We start from the raw sequence: 16,368 nt of genomic DNA, 5'->3' as shown, positions 1-16,368 counted from the left end.
TGGCAATGATGACAGATTCTTATTTGCTCCTAAGCTATATGAGGTTGCTAGGGGTTGTCAGATGACACTCGCTCACATGAGAGCCATTAACAGGGTGTTGTAGCCAGTGTTAGAACAACCTTGCAACTAAGGGCGAGTCACTGCAAAAGCAACTATGCTTTTTTTTTTTTAAGAGGCCATATGGCTCAGTCTTGTGACTACATAATTGCCAGCTACCTAATCACATACCAGGAAACAAACATAGTTAAAGTCAATATTAGCTGTTGTATCTGCTACAGCTTTGCACCAGGCTTGGTAGGAAAAACTCTAACAGCAGCAAGAGCAAGTCTGTGATGGCTTCTGAAACTTGGAAGTCGTGTCTACTCCTCTGTCTGGAATAATTGCAGCAAGTACCTTAGCTACAGCTGTCTGTCTTCATTAATGGCTTGTAGAATATACGAAGATCTCTTTGCCTTTTTTTCCCCTAACAGGAAATTCAGCAGACTGTGTTTCTGTATAGGGAAGAAAGCTGATGGTAAATTACCATCGTTAATGGTTGATCTATAGTAAAGAAATCCGCTTGAAGCTGTATCCCTTCAGCGGGTATTTAGTTTCTTTGAGGGAGCTTTACAAGAGGATTTGTAGCAAAAGAAAATGTGTGGGGGTACACCAAAAGCTACAAATGGCACAGGGGGACAAATAGAAAGAGCAAGAAACAACAACGATGTACCACTTGGAAATAACCTCTCTTGTACCAAATGGGATGAAAGAATTAGAAAATCTTTGAGAGACGAAAGTGTCAGCTGTGTGAGCAAAGTGACTAGACTGCCGCAAAACAGGTATGCATGTAAGTTTTTTGATATATATGATTTTTGACAGAGAATGGACATTTGTAATTGATATTAGATTTATAATCATGTGCCTGAAAGGCTATTTTGTAAGTAATTGGAAAAGTTCTATTAGAAGCTTATTCTTGCTGATGATGGTGACTGATACTCCAGAAAGTCTTCCCTGATATTTGAAACTGAATCTACTTTCTTAACTCTGCGTAAGGTTTATGTATATGCAAACTGAGGCATGAAGGATAACTGCCTTTCTTTTCAGTTAAGGTTAAATAATCTTACCTTCTCATTCTAGTTTTCTAATTAGTTTCCCCTCTTTTATTTTTTGCCACCTCCTGTGTTAGTGGGTCAAGTAGTAATAGTTTGCAGAGCAGGCAGGAGAGAATGCTGTGAAGTGGGGGAAGAATGGAGAAGGGAACCCTCTGCTTTACTTGTAAATGGCCTCTAGATCAAGCATTACATCAGAGTAATCTGGAGTATGAATAGTGTTTCTTTGACTTCTTTGTGGTGTCTTTTTCAGGTGTGTGCCAACATATGTCCAATGTCTGAGTCTCTGCTGCTACATAACTGTTGAAAATATGGTTCAGGGCAGCTTTTTCCAAATTCTAACACCCAAGGCTGTTAGAATAAATATTCTACATTCAGGATTGCTGATCTAAGAAGCAGAAAAATATAGATAGATATATATATAGGCATATAGATATGTTTCAGCCTTTTTATTTCTCTAGCCTGTAGATGTTGCACTGAAGTAGTGAGTGGTTAGTCACTTTCAAAAATGTTTTAAGGTCAGCTGAAGTAGTTTTTGAATATAAATAAATAGGTCACTCTTCAGTTGTTGCATGCATGCTGATTGTTATAGAGGTGAACCAAAAGCTTTTTTTGTAAAGATCAGGGTTTGGAGATCTATATTAACTGAAAATATTGATTCAGGGCAGAACGGGCCAAACTTTTTGTAGCTTTTTTCCAGAAACAAATGAGTCTGCTTTCCCCTAAGTAAGAGAGATCTCCTTGCCTCCATGTCTCATATCTGTAATGGAACAAATGTTGAACAAGCCAAAGGAAAGTAGCTTATATGCCAATGTAAGAGAAAATAAAGCAAACTTAAGCTTAATATGGAATCTGGGGAGAAAACTTGCCGGGATTGCTGTAAGCTGTTCCAAACTTGTGGCTTTCTTTTAAAAAAAAAAAAAACAACATAGTGTTTTAGTATCTCTATTAGACCTGGTTTTCCTGTTTTATGAACATAGGCAGCTTGATTTTATTTATTTATTTTGACTTGAAGATGATGTTTATTAGTTCTAGCATCTTCCAGATGCAGGAAAGATCTGCTCTGAAGGTGAGGCTAGATAAGTTGAGCTGTTCAAACAGACTGCTGATGCTGAAGGCAGTAATCACATTCCCTCTTCTTCCTTTGCTTTCTGGCATCATGCTCTTGTCCCTTTTCCCCTTGTGCTGGCCTTGGCCTTTCCAATCCTTCTGGAACTGGCTCCCCTTAGGGAGTCAGTTCAGCTCACTAAGCAGGCAGAAAACTGACTCAAGAACAAAAAACCCAATTAACATTCTAACTAGCCTCAGTACTTATTTGAAGTGTATAGGGAATGTTTTCTTTGTGCCCTTTCCTAAAGGTATGTAGCTCCATGGATGAAGTGAGTTAGTATAACTCATGCTGCCACCAAGAGGTGGAGGTTCCATTGCCTCCTTCCTTTTTCCAGCTACATTTCTGATCCACTTTCATTTGCTGGGACAGGCTGCTGCTGCTGTAGAGAATTCAGTTAGTTTACAGAAGGGTCTAGCAATTACCATGTAGACATGAGTAATAGGAAGGGTCACGTAGTTACAAAAAGGGGAGAAAGGATATGTGGGGCTTTTAATTTTGTGGTCGAATAAGAAAACATTATGTTCGGACAAAATAGCCACATTTAACCTGAAATATGGACATCTGCACAAGCTCATATTAATTCAGCTAATTTTTAAGAGTATGCAGGACCTGGCATAATGCATTGTTTTTAAGCCAAAGTGAAACATTTCAGTTAGCTGTCAGTCTCTTCACTTCCTTACCTTTCTAGGGTGTAATGTTATCAGAAGCCTGTTTTGTCATTTTGCAGTACATTAACACTCAGGTGGCTTAAAAAAAAGCCCTACTATAATTTTATTCATTTTATTTGTAACATTTAAGTCACTTAGCAATATGTATTCCTTCAGCACAGATCTTTGTCATTCTGTTTATTAAGTAGTTCTTAAACGGGAATTGAACCTGTAAGGTCTTTCTTGTATAAGCAGAATGAGAAAATTTTTATATAAACAGGGCTAAGGCAAATGATGTTTCAGTTAGCGTTTAGCAAAACTTATTTTTGAAGGCTTTTTTTAAGCTGACTGGAAGAAGCAACAGTGTTTATCCAAAAGTAGTGATTGTAGCACATTTATTCTTGCTAAACATTTGTAAGAAATATGAAGCTTACCCTGGGGATTACGTAGTTTTGTTATATGAAGTAATGCTTTCAGTAGTAGGTACGTATGCAAAACTACTTGTATTATGTAACTCTCACATAGCTTCCTTCAGTATTTACGTATGGTTGGGGAAGCTGTTTTAGCCAGAAACAGAGAAAAAGGAAACAACCAACAGTGTGCCAGTTTAGAGTTTACCAAATGAATATAAGGAAAACAACTGAGTCTTGAGACATGAAGTAGGAGAGTGTTGGGATGGTGGTAAAGAGCTAAAAGGGCACTTTTGATATGAATAAATGTCTGTATTTGTTGTCATTGGACATGGAGTAGACTTAGAATCTCATAATGTGGTGCAGCTAGAAAATAAGGGGCTTTCTGTAAGCACGTTGAGGGTCTGCTTTCTAGTCCAAAAGTGGAAGAATTAATAATTTTGTTACAGAATTGTCGATGAAAAATAGAAAATTCAATCTAATAATGTGCAAATTATGGTGCAAGCTTTTCACATAACACTTTCAGAATCTTCTCTTTCCCCATCCTCTACCTATCTTCCACAAATACATCATGAGGATTTTTTTGTTGCCTTAAAGTTCATATTGTGGCCTTGGAGGGGGAGAGGAAAGAGTCTGTTATCTCCTTCGCTATTTATTTTTGGAGGATAGAAATATATATCCCTTCATCAAACTTGGTGGTTGAAATTGATTAGTGAATTAACAAATAATTGGGCAAGGTGAACCTGTATGCATATAGGTTGCCTGTGAGCATAGGAGCCTTTTTTACTTAGGGAAAAACAGGCTAAAATATTCCTGTTGCCTATTTCAGATATTTTGGTCTTACTTTTTTAGAAACAACTGATGGAAGAGTGAAAGGGTTTTTTTCTTAGTCAAACCCTTAAGCTATTACTTTCTAACATCTAAAGGAAAGTTAAGCTATACAATGCAGAAGTGTGGTGGGTTTTTTTTCATTAACTGATATTTTGTGTGAGAGAATCTTCTTTCTTTTTGAAAAACTACATGTGAAGAAGAAACAAAAAGAAGTGCATGCCTTTCAGCATTGCTAAATAAGCAAGAAGCTGATATAAAGTTATGTAATGGTTTGGGGTTTGGGTTTTTACACGTGAAAATGGAGCTGACCAATGAGTCTGTGTACTGTCTGTATTCTTCAACACTCTGTTTTTACGAAATGATTGAATACTCCCGCTGTCCCTGTTTTGGGGGCTGTATGTTGTATGAGCTGGCTTAAACAATAAAGGGTGGAAGTACTGTAAGCAGTCTGCTCATCAGCTTTTGTGATGGGGGAAAAACATCCCAGTCATCTGACTAGTCTTGGGCCTGGTGCTAGATTCCACATCGAAGTAATGAGACTATGGGTTTATATGCCTGTATAACTTGCCTATAGATATGCTTGATCTTATCAAGTGAGGTTTTAGTAGGATGGATCTCTTCTGTAATGGGTAGGACTGCTACAGGAACTGCATCTGTGTTCTGAGTAATTCAAAGCCTGAAAGCAAAGACTTCATTAAAACATAAGTTTAATATTTGGTTAGTAGTGTAAGAAGCATTATCTGAAGTTACTTCCCTAGATTTAGTCTATTAGTCACATAAAGCTCTGTATGATAGATTTTATGTAACTTCTTAGCTTGTTGCTGTCTGGTACTAGAATCTGTTTGAAGTTCTGAAAGATTGCGGCAATCTTTAATTCTAGCATGCTGTGTGGAAGAGGCACCTCAGCAGGCTGTTAAATTGGCTTTTACTTCAGCACTTGTTAAAAAACACAGTTCACGTCTTATACAGAAGTTGGCACCACACAAACATAGTGAAGTTTGCTTTAGTGCAGAACGTGGGAGTTCACCTGTTCATAAGGAAACCTAAATTCATGCAACGCAAGTATTGAGCATGCTTTTAGCATCAGTGGACGGATGCAGGGCTGGATTGGCTCAATCTGTGCCTGAAATGAATCTTTCTCAGTTTAGACTTGCAGTCCTGTGGTCTAAACTATGGATCCTGCTGTGCCAGTCCTGGAGATAAATAAGGCTTTGCTCTTGCATACAATTTAAATTAAGGCCATAGAGATGTACCTTTTCTTTGTAGTTAAAAGGAAGGAAGACCTGTGGCCTTTTAAAGAAAGCAGCATAGTTACTTCAGGTATTGTCTGTTGCAGAAAGTGTGTAAGTAAATAGGTAGCCGTATAACTGAAGAGGTATCAGAGTATCTGGTACTGAAGAGTATCAGATTCATGCGGCAGGCTAGAATGAAGTCTATTGATGGCTCTGACTTCTCTTGCATTCTGTGTAACCGGATTTTGTAATAGCATTGCACAGGCAGTGGGCTGAGAAACTAGTAACAGACTTTTAAAACAGATGGTGTAGTTGCAGCTCTCTGTATATGTGAGGTGTGTAGGATCTTTGTTGGGCAACTATCGACAGTGGTATCGGGTCTGATCTCATGCAGATTAACTTAATGCTGTGACTCCCTTTGAAAGGGAAGACTTGGAAAGAAATCTGCCTGGCACTCCTAGCATTTTGGAGGCAACACATCAACAAGTTTCCTCACTGTTGATGGCAAAACAGCTTTTAGCATCATTCCATGATCTGGCTTTGATGTGTACTGGACCCCTGTATATCATGTACATAGAATATACTTGTATCAGAGTACCTTACAGTGGAGATACCTATCTGGCTTATTCTGTCCCAAGGTATTTAAAAATAGAATAAAACCTTCCAAATTGAGGTCTTTCAGCTTTGAAAAAGGTGCCCATTTAGGCTTATTTTTCTTTTTAGCTACATAGAAAGGGGAGTTGATCTCTGAAATGCAAGATGGAGCACAAAGAAGAAATTAAGCTGGCTTTACTTATAATGATTTTAAATTTGCAAGTCTCTGAGTGTGCTCCTAAAGTAGTTGCCCATGGTTACCTTACTGTCTCTAGCAGGAGTTGATGGTCTTTACCTCACTATTGATTTATGGCTGTTAACAGAGCATGGAATAAAAGAAATAACTTCAGAAATTCCTGTCTTTCAGCTGTATAGAATTTTTGTGCTCTTCCCTCAATTCTCCACCTTCCTTCTCTGTAGGGCATAGTTTTGGGAAAATTCCTCAATGAAACATCCTTTTGGGTGGGAGATCAGTGTGGCCTTGACTGAAGTCTGTTATGCAATTTGTTAAACCAACAACTATTAATAACAGTTGTACTCTTACCCCCTAGATGTGGTCCATCCAGGTCAGGGATGAGGCAATATGACTGAGCACCAGTGCTGTGTGGCACTGCTTTATGCAGTAGTCGGTTTTTTCCATTAATTCCAGCTTGTCAGCTACATAACATGAAAAGTATTTTCTGTAGCTGAACCTGAGGCCAAGCAAACCTCCATGCTCTGACGTGCAGACCGACTCCCTTTGGAATTAGGAAATAAAGTCTCTTGCCATCGCAGCCATGATCAGTTGTGCTCCTCAGCCTTCTGTGGTAGCGCAAGGAGGCAAGTCGTGTGCCATGATGTATCTCTGAGGAACGGGCGGATTCTGGCTTGAGAGAGTTGTTTTGCTTCAGGTTGAATCTCAGTGGTATCTTGGTTTCATCTACTAAATGAGTTTCATCGTCGTTGGAGATCAAGTCTCAGTAATCTATGGTTGCTCTGTAAACTCTGAAACATCTCAGAAAAGATAGGGGAAAAATAATGGAGCAACATAAACCTTGTCTTTCAGTTACAAGAATTAAACTTTGGAAAAATCCTAACTTACATTGACAGAAGCAGATCAAAAGAAGTTGGGTTTGTGTTGTTTATAGGAGAGAAGGATGAAGGAGGGTGGAAACCCTGAGCTTGTGAAAGGCTGTAGTAAAGAGGATGGTAATCCGTTGTTCTTTATTGCCGCTGAGAGAATTGCACAAAGTAGTACACCTACCTTGCAATAAGGATGATCCAGACTGTGTACGGAGAAGGGAGTAAATTTAAGAGTAGTTAAGCCTTGGAGCAGATTGCTGAGACAAAGTTTTGTGTTCCCTTTCTAGAAAATTTTGAAGAAAGGTTGGATGAAAATTGATCTGGCTGTGCCTGCCTGTGTGCCAGTGACACTGGGCTTAGATGCTCCTTTGAGTTCCTTTTTGGTCAGAGTTTTGTGATTACAGCCTGATTCTTGTAAATGCTGAGTAAAAGATGTATTTGCCGAATACCTGTTTCTTCTCTTAAATAAGCCTGCAAAGTAAGCACAATATTTTAACATCTTGTGTTTATAATCTGCAGCTGGTCCTCTTCAGAATTTGACTTGAATGAAATCCGCCTGATAGTTTACCAAGACTGTGAGAGGAGAGGCAGACAGGTCTTATTTGATTCCAAAGCAGTCCGCAAAATTGATGAAGCTGTGGTTCAGGTATGAAATGCTAATTTTGCTTTTGTCCTACTGCTCTTCTGTTTCCCTTCCCAAAAGCAGGAATTTTAATATGACAGTGTCAACTTCTTAATCGTTCTTGTGATCTTTCACTTGATCTCGATTCTGTGATAGCTGCAACAAGAGTGTGCTAGATTCCAAAAAGCCTATGAACACATCTGGTATTTGGTATTTATAGTATAAATATGGTATTGAAACTTAACAACTTAGACCTGATTTGCTTTCAAGCAAAGCAATCTATACCCCTTTAAACTGAGTATTTCCTCAGCCTTTTTAATGTTGATGGGGATTGCTTTTTGTTAACCCTGGTTGTGCAGTCCCGTTGTTCCAGTGATGTCTAGCATGTCTCTAAATGTGATTGTCTGTCTTTGGTGTTTGGATTAGAAAACTTGTTGGCTTTATGTGAATTAAAACAACTCCTCTTTGGCTAACCATGCCATAATGTGTAAGACTGACACATGGCAATATATGGCCACGTAAGTTTTGGTGACACACATAGAAGCAAGAGTAGATGCTGTCAAGATGCAAATTCTTTGTGCTGCTCTCCAGGCACACACATTATGGAGTAATGCTTCCGGCAAACTTCGGTGATTTTAAGACAAGTGAAACAATAGCATTTTCTGTTTTGTGGTTTGTTTTTTTTTTTTTCTACTAGCTCCGTGTTTCTCTTCTACATTGAATTATTTCAATGTTTTGTTTGTTTTGAAGCCTTTGTTACAACCAGCAGCTTCAGCCTGTCAGACTAGCATGGTTTATTGTAGAATCACTAGCTATATACGAATAGTTGTGACTTGCAGAAATTACGTATGAAGATGCTTAAAAAACAGCAATCTATTTCAGTCACACTGCAAGTATGCCGTTGTACCAAATCAGTAAGACTGAGCATCATCAGCTGATGCCTGATCATCTACTTAAGAGGGTAAATGGGTCAGACTGGTCTGTTAATCTTGCTCCCTCTCTCCTCGCCCCCCCATGCCCCCCCATCAAGGTCATTACTTTGTATCTTAAAGTTGGTTTAAAACACATAGCATGTGAGGAAGAAATGTATTTCTGGCTTCATTTAAATACTCAAATTATTCCACTTGCTTGAATACTTTAAACTAAAAGTTATCTACAAAATGTCCTATCAGAAACTCTGTGCAACGCTGACATAAAACAGATTATAACCTTCCTCATAACACGATACAGGCTATAATCTGTTTTCTAGCCAGACTCTAATCTATGTACCCTCTTAAAACAGCCAAAGCACTTTGAATGGCATGCAAACACGTAGATGTTAAAAGTGATCTTGAACGTTTGGTCATTTGTTTGGTACGTTATCAAACAGGGAGCCTAAAACCTGATTCATTTAAAGTTAAGGCAAAATTACTCTCAAGCTCAGTCCTGTTTAATCTAAAGTCAAGAAAGTGTGTGTGTGTGTGTATACTGTGCATTTATCCATTTCCCTGAAACACGGTAAAGCTTATTCACGTTGAATATTCAAATACATTGTTTGTCTTTAAAGTATGCAATAAACTTACCTAGGGGAACTAGCAGGTCTGTATTCCATTTAACCATATGTTTGTTTAATATACTGCATGTCTCTTCAGTGTTCTTAATCTAATCTCCAATTCTTTCTGCAGATGGCGTATATCACACCATTTTTATTAGACATTTTTTGTCAATAGCTCATTAAAGATGTGACTACTGACACTGGTGCATTTCTAAACCCCGATGACAGTCACATTGGGATTAGATAAGCCATAGCACATAAATACTATGCCAGAAAAAACTGCACAAAAGGAGTGCAAATATAGGATAAAATATAGAAGTCCAGGATTTAACTTTTTTAACATGCTAGTAGGCTTATTTTCAAATCGGTAAAGGAGCTATACTATCACTGTAGTTTAAACTCAACTTTTAAAAAAATGACAGATCATCTACTCCGCTTTTCTTGGCTTGTTCTTCCTTTCTTCTGCATCTTTCCTTTTGCCCATTTCGTCATCTTGTCATTGTGACTTGAGTATTCTAAAACTTACTACAGTTACTGCACTGTAATATTCAAAGTGTTCATCTTAAAAATCAGTCTTGTAGAATATTGGATTATATTTTTATTTCCATTAACTTCCTGTTATCGTTCCTTTCTCGTCTTGCTGAGCCCAAAATATGTGATGTAAATTTGACTGGCTGCTTTTTACCAGCATTTAGCTTATTACTATTTCTTTTTGCCTGCTTGCTTGTTTTTTCTGTAAACTATCTACATGTACCTTGTTGCCATTTTAAAACAATTTAGTTGGCCTTGCCAATGCACGTTCCCAATGAGGTAAACCATGCTGGTACAAAATGAGACTTATAAAAACACACTTCATTCTGATGTGCACCAAATGAATGAATATTTACATTAATACACATTAAATATATGCTCATTAAGGGATTTTGAATTTCTTAAATATATAAAAAGTTTGAGTGTGAGATAAGTTTTCTAAGAGTTTCTAAGCAGTTTTCATTGCTGCAACGTTACAGTTTTGCTCCCTTCATAAATCATTTCAAGTGCATGTGAGAAGTATGTTCAAAATAATGTGGCCCTTTTAACTGACATCTAATGGACATTCAAATTGGAAAAAGAAAAAAACAGCTGTTAAAGAAAACAAGAAACTCATTGGTTTTTGTTCAAGAAAACTGTATTAAGAAAATCCCAATGAATTAAATGCAGCTTGTCTTATGAATCATGTACAAATAGCATTAATGTAATTAGTATCTTTCTGAGACTTCCTTTACACCTTTCTGATCAGTTCTAAGATGTTGTTAAAACATAGTGACTTGAGACTAGACTTTGAATTAAACAGTCATCTGAATTTAAGCATTCATTGGCTTGTCTTTTTTTTTTTTTTTACACAATTCCTTTACAGGTTTAACAAACAGATTTTTATAACCTGGTAATTCTACCAAATGATGCATTATTTATCCCTTGTTTTTCCTGGCTGTTCTTCTGTTTAAGAAATCTGTTAATCAGTTGGGGAGCAAGAGTTATATGCAATTTGAGTGATTAATCGTGCAAATGGTTACAGAAATTGGTTTGTAAGCAACCCATAAACTGAGATTTTGTTTACATAAACTTTGGCAAATGTTACACAGAGCCATTCATAACAATTGGGAATGATCTTTCAGTGGAACTTTGGCTAATTACTTTGTGTGATACTATGAAAACTTGTCTGGCAATATAAATGTGAGAGTAGGTCTGCACTTTCTCTGATGCTGGCCTTTTTTAAAAAGCTTTTAAAACTGATACATATTTTTTGAACCAAATAAGAGTATCTTATTTCTGTTGCTTATCTGTAGTTTAAGAAAAATCTTGCCATAGTATGTTTACAGATGGGAGTTCTCATGTTTGCTTTAATTGTTTTCATCATATTGCTCTGTTTTGACACAGAAAATGGCAGAGGATGCTTCTGTGAAGACTTCTGCCAAGAACTGCCAAGCAAGCAATGGGAACAACAATATTTCTTCCCATAGTCCCTCAATAAGCTGTATGCAAAATATCAAAGAACAGATACCGAAGTATCAGGTAATGTTCATTACTTTTCTTGCTTGTATTTATCCATTTTACTGAAGAAGTTTGTAAATAAAAGCCTTAACTTACATGCATTGAATGACTAGTTATACTTCTAGTATATTACAAGTTAATCTGAACCTTGAGATAGCTACCCTATCTTTAAAGTGTTGCAGAGTAAGAACATGTGGGTACTTGTTAACCTTTTGGTCTATCTTGGTCTTATCTTTGAAAGAGTTACAAAAGGTATCCAATAGCATTGTTATTTGTGAAGGTCATAAAAAGCATTATACTGTTCTCAGTTCTTGTTTTGAAAGATGTCTACCTATGCTTCAGGTCAGTTCTGAAGAAGCTGTTGAACATGGTATATTGAGTTCCTTTAGTCTGTCTTACTATAACACGAAATTTTTAAAAGAACTATTTTTTAAGGTACTCTGGCTGTTTCTCAGTAAAAGCATAAACATTTTATCTAGAAAAATGTAATTTGAAGCATGTATAGATTAAGGTAGGAAAAAAAGATATTTAACTAGAAGGTAAATGATTTCCTTCAGAATTAACAAACTTCTCTCCGTATTTGCTATTGATGATCAGTCTTTGAAACAAAATAAGAAATCGGTTCGATTATACTTAGAAACACAGTCTTCACAAATTATTTTCCAATCAAAAATGTTTCCCAGAAGCTTTCTATAAGGGCAGGGAAGGAAGATGGAAAGATGGGCCAAGTTATTATTGACTTTGCTCTTCCCATTTTCTATAAGGGCAGGGAAGGAGAACTTACTCATTTGAATAAGGAAGACAGTTTAATGCTTGGGGATCCAGACCACAGAATCCAAGTCCTGTGAACACCTACAGGTTTCATCAAATACTCTGTTATATGGGAATGTCGCTGGACACAGCTATTTCTTTGGAAATGCAGTAGATCTTTTTTCCTCTTTCTTGCCTTTGGAGGTCCCCTGGAACAAGGGTGACAATGCCCATCTAGAGAGCAAAACAGAGTATGTCTTCCAGCTGTACTTGCTTGTACTTGCACTCAGTGCGTTAGAATCACACAGGATCTTAGTCTGCATGGAAAAGCAGAACTTACTTGTATTTTCCATTCAAAATGTAGCACTGTGGCACTACATTAAATTGAAATAGTCTGCCAAGTTATTATTGACTTTGCTCTTCCCATCTTCCTGTCTGTGTAGTACACCAGACCAGCCTCTGATGTCAACATGCTGGGAGAAATGATGTTTGGCTCAGTGGCAATGAGTTACAAAGGCTCCACCTTGAAAATTCACTATATACGGTGAGTATCCTTTTCTGTGATGCACTCTCATCAGGCACTTGGAATTGATGACTCACTGAAATGACTGTTTATCCTTTCAGCTCTCCCCCACAGCTGATGATAAGTAAAGTCTTCTCAGCCAGGGTAGGAAGCTTCAGTGGAAGCAACAATAAGTAAGAACATTTTTTTTTTATTTTTTCTTCCCCACCCACTGCAGTTGTCTTTCCTTCTTTCTCCTTTTGTAGTCTTTCTGTCACTGCTTCTAAATTTGACTTAGCCAAAGTGGAAAAGTCTAGTAGAAAATCAGAAATGGTAGCTGTGGAGGATTCTCTTGATAGATCCCAGCCAGGCCACCCAAGTTTAAAAAATAAAATCTCTCCGGGTTTCTGATTCTTAATTTGTCCAGGGCATGCAAAAAAACTTCAGAGGTTAGGTGCTCTGGACAATCAAAGCCTCTGTCTCTTCCTGCTGCCAGAAGGGTGAAGAAGGGGTATATGTTGCAAAACCTTTGTGTCCCTGTACCCAACTTCTGTTTCCTTCAACAATGACAGAAGATACACTGTTTCTCATCTGTTCCCTTTTTCCTTGTCCCAAAAATGGGCAAATGTGAATAAACTGAATCCCAAGTGTGACATACAGAAACTTACAATAATTCAAAGAGGGAGCCTATATAGAAAATAAATGCCTATTTCCTTAGTTTCAGAAAACCTTGAGTCTGATTGTAAAGTTAATCTTTAACCTTCTTTTTTCCATAAAATGAGCCTAATTCTCAAGCTAATATAAATGCGTATTGATCATGTTCTTAACGAACACTGGCTTTTTCCCCTTTTTTTAGCTTACAAGATAGCTTTGAATACATCAACCAAGATCCCGGTCTGGGAAAGCTGAGCTTGAATCAGAATGGTTTGGGAACCTGTCGCAGTGGAAGTAATTTAGGTAAATATTTCCAGGTTCTACGTCTTTCTGACAACATGAAACCATCTGTTAGTTCAGTTTGTTTTTTTCCTATGCATGTCCTTTTTTTTTTTTTAAACTTTTTTGCGTTGCATTTTCTCTACATTGCTTTTGTTTCCTAGGTGTGTTACAGCTGTGTAGCAGCAAACTGCTGCAGGGTGTGTCTGAAGGAGGTCCCCTCCGGCTCATCCGCAGTGCTTCTTTCTTTGCAGGTTTGTGTGGAATGCCAGCCACAGTGTGACCCATCCATATGCACACACAAATCCAGCTCCTTCTGAATCCTTGCAGGTCATACATAATTACTCTCTAGAAACAGAAAGGGCTAAAATAGTGACAACAGATGTATCTGACGTATACTTAAATCTTTCTTTCAAAAAAAAAAAGCTAAATTAATTGTTCATAATTTTGTTCATATTTCTTTTCTAATTCCTGTGTTTAATTTTAAAGTATTTTTATGCAGTGTTTTTAATAATAAAGGAGCCCTCATGTTTCTTAGAGGACTTATGTTTCCTGGCTTATAGCTGGTTTCTTGCTAGTGTGCAGGTGTCTTGCTGGTGTACAGCTTTTTCTTCTCTTACCTCTTGCTACTTTTTTTTTAATTTGATGGCAGACATTCAAAATTTATTCTTGAGCTAAGTCTGGGAGGCTTTAGGGTTTTTTCTTTAACAATATCAGTTTCTTTAATTTTCAAAACTTTAAACTACATGAAGTCTCCTTTTACAGGCATACTGATGACCCATGCAGGTGGGTAGATCTTAGGCCTAATTAGTTCTGTTAATTGTGAAAATGTGAACTGGAATACCAATGCAGTTTCTTCACAGCCTTTGCAAATCTTGCATGCTCTACAATTTGAGTGACTCTGCACTACTAACACTTCCATGTAATACAACATAGGCTTAATGTTTCTTACTGTGAGGCTTTGTGGATAGTAAATCTCTGCTTGGGGAGCGAATCAGAAGCTTAATGGACCTCATACTTGACTATTTCATTATGATGTTAACCTGTGTAAAATGACAATCTTGCGCACACACAAAAATGTCAAAAGTGACAGACGGGGGTACCACCAGCCCTCATTTCCAAAGCATGTCTGTTTTCTGATAATGTAGACTGTATTTACATTCCTAAGCTTCTTAGAGATGTTTTTAGGTTGGGGCAAATAACCAACTTCCTCTAGTAACATGATACTCAGTATGGGAATACCGTTTGCTCGCACCTCTGCTCACACCATACTGCTTACTTGGAGCTGCAGTACAGGATGTAACTTTGCTGTTTTATGACCTTTAAACTTAAACATTTTTTTAAATGCTGACAAATAGTATAATGAGTTATGTAATATTTTCTGTTGATTTGATCTGTTTGTTTTAGCACACAGCACACCTGTTGATATGCCTAGCAGAGGACAAAATGAGGACAGAGACAGCGGCATTGCTCGGTCAGGTATCTGCTGTCTGTCTTGTTTGCCTGCTTTTGTAATTATGTTACAATTCTTTGGTGCAGTGATTCACCTGAAATATAGGCACCTTATGACCTGTAAATCCAAAATTTTTTGGATCTGCTAAGCAGTTTTCCTTCTGCTTTTGCCCCAAGCCTTAATGCAAGAATATTTGTAATGATATTCTTTGTTTACAGCCATCACTTTCTGGGTTCTTAACAAATTTTTATAATTTGGAGAAAGAACTGGCTGGAGCCTTTTCTAAAGCAAGGGAAGAGAAGATGTTTTTGCACTGAATAGGAAAAGGAGGCCAGGAGACCAGGAGATCCATCTATTGTAATGGGAGGGCAACACCTCTTAGGACAGAATGCTTTTAATGAGAATAAAACAACTTTTAGTATGTTCTAGTAGGGAAGACCTCTGACTTTATAAGAAACAGTTGTCCTCAGGCAGCAAGATTTATTTAAAATAACTGTCTCTCCTGTTGCAAGTGAGTTAATGTGAAAAAGATCAGCAAAGCAAGAGCAATATTTGTGGGAATTTGTTCCCAGTTAGAGTATGAAGAAAAATATTTAACCAGCACTCTTTGTAATTCAATATATGTGGGGTTTCTTGCTTTCTTGATAGCATCTCTGAGCAGTCTTCTGGTTACTCCTTTTCCATCTCCAAGCTCTTCATCATCATCTTCTAGCAGCTACCAACGTCGCTGGCTCCGAAGTCAGACAACCAGTTTAGAGAATGGAATTATTCCAAGGTGGTGAGTGCAACACTTTTCTTCTTACAACAGCTGTTTGGCAGTAATTTAAGCTAAACAGAGCTTAAGCCTCTTTTCTTTCAAAGGACAAATCCTTTTATTAAATGCTCTCAATTCAGTCTAACTTCTGTGCATGTTACATAAGATTGCCAATATGAAGAAAGATCAAGTTTTGGCTGAATATGAACTGCAAGGCCTGATTTGAAATATAATTATTTTTATTTAACATATAGGCTGTGTCTGAAACCACGTTCTGAAAAGCAAATTAAACTGCTTCTGAAGGAGCAGAGCATCCTGTTGGGATGAAAGGGACTGTAACAGCACTGCTGCCGTAATTACATTATACTGTGATGAAGTCTGACTAGTGAGCAGTTACTGAAACTTTGGAGTAATAGCCCATGACTACTCGCTTGGCTGGTACAGGATGTTCCTGATGTGACTTCTGCCAAAACAGGAAGGAAAAAAAAGAACTGTGATCAAAAAGCTTGGCTTCTGTTTTGGAATTTTATTAGCTTTTGTAGCTCAGTGGCATAACAAAGCATGGAATGCAGCAGACCTTTCATAGCTAATAAGCAAATTCTTCCCTTGTCCGTTGCAAAATAGCAAATAGTTCTTGATTATCGGCTCATATGTACTCATCCACCTGCATCCAAAGACAGCATGGAATTAGTAGAGAGCTACAAGAAATTACTACTGTTTGGCCTCTCTCCCTCTTCACTGTTTTCAGTTAAAAGAAGCTTAAAAGCTGCCAGTTAAAATATGTGGTCAGTAAAAAACAAAACCAAAACCTTTT

At 37.5% G+C, this 16,368-nt stretch overlaps 1 protein-coding gene across 2 annotated transcripts in view; it reads left to right on the top strand.

Moving 5' to 3' along the window:
• The first annotated feature begins 464 nt into the window (after positions 1-464).
• Positions 465-16,368, top strand: part of FNIP2 (folliculin interacting protein 2) — a 37,351-nt gene continuing 21,447 nt past the window's right edge. Inside the window, exons 1-9 of one of the 2 annotated variants that reach the window (XM_009325173.1) lie at positions 465-818; positions 7,495-7,621; positions 11,049-11,183; positions 12,356-12,456; positions 12,537-12,608; positions 13,271-13,371; positions 13,512-13,601; positions 14,755-14,826; positions 15,449-15,578. In XM_009325173.1, coding sequence (XP_009323448.1) covers positions 634-818; positions 7,495-7,621; positions 11,049-11,183; positions 12,356-12,456; positions 12,537-12,608; positions 13,271-13,371; positions 13,512-13,601; positions 14,755-14,826; positions 15,449-15,578 — 1,013 coding nt within the window. In that variant the 5' untranslated portion in view covers positions 465-633. The remainder of the gene's footprint in view (positions 819-7,494; positions 7,622-11,048; positions 11,184-12,355; positions 12,457-12,536; positions 12,609-13,270; positions 13,372-13,511; positions 13,602-14,754; positions 14,827-15,448; positions 15,579-16,368) is intronic. The other variant, XM_009325181.1, reaches the window with a different exon arrangement.

Source organism: Pygoscelis adeliae, unplaced genomic scaffold, assembly GCF_000699105.1.
Source record: "Pygoscelis adeliae isolate BGI_AS28 unplaced genomic scaffold, ASM69910v1 Scaffold170, whole genome shotgun sequence".
In the NCBI taxonomy this organism is placed as follows: Eukaryota; Metazoa; Chordata; class Aves; order Sphenisciformes; family Spheniscidae; genus Pygoscelis; species Pygoscelis adeliae.
Note: the sequence above shows the minus strand (reverse complement) of the source record. Positions and strands in the feature narration are given on the sequence as shown.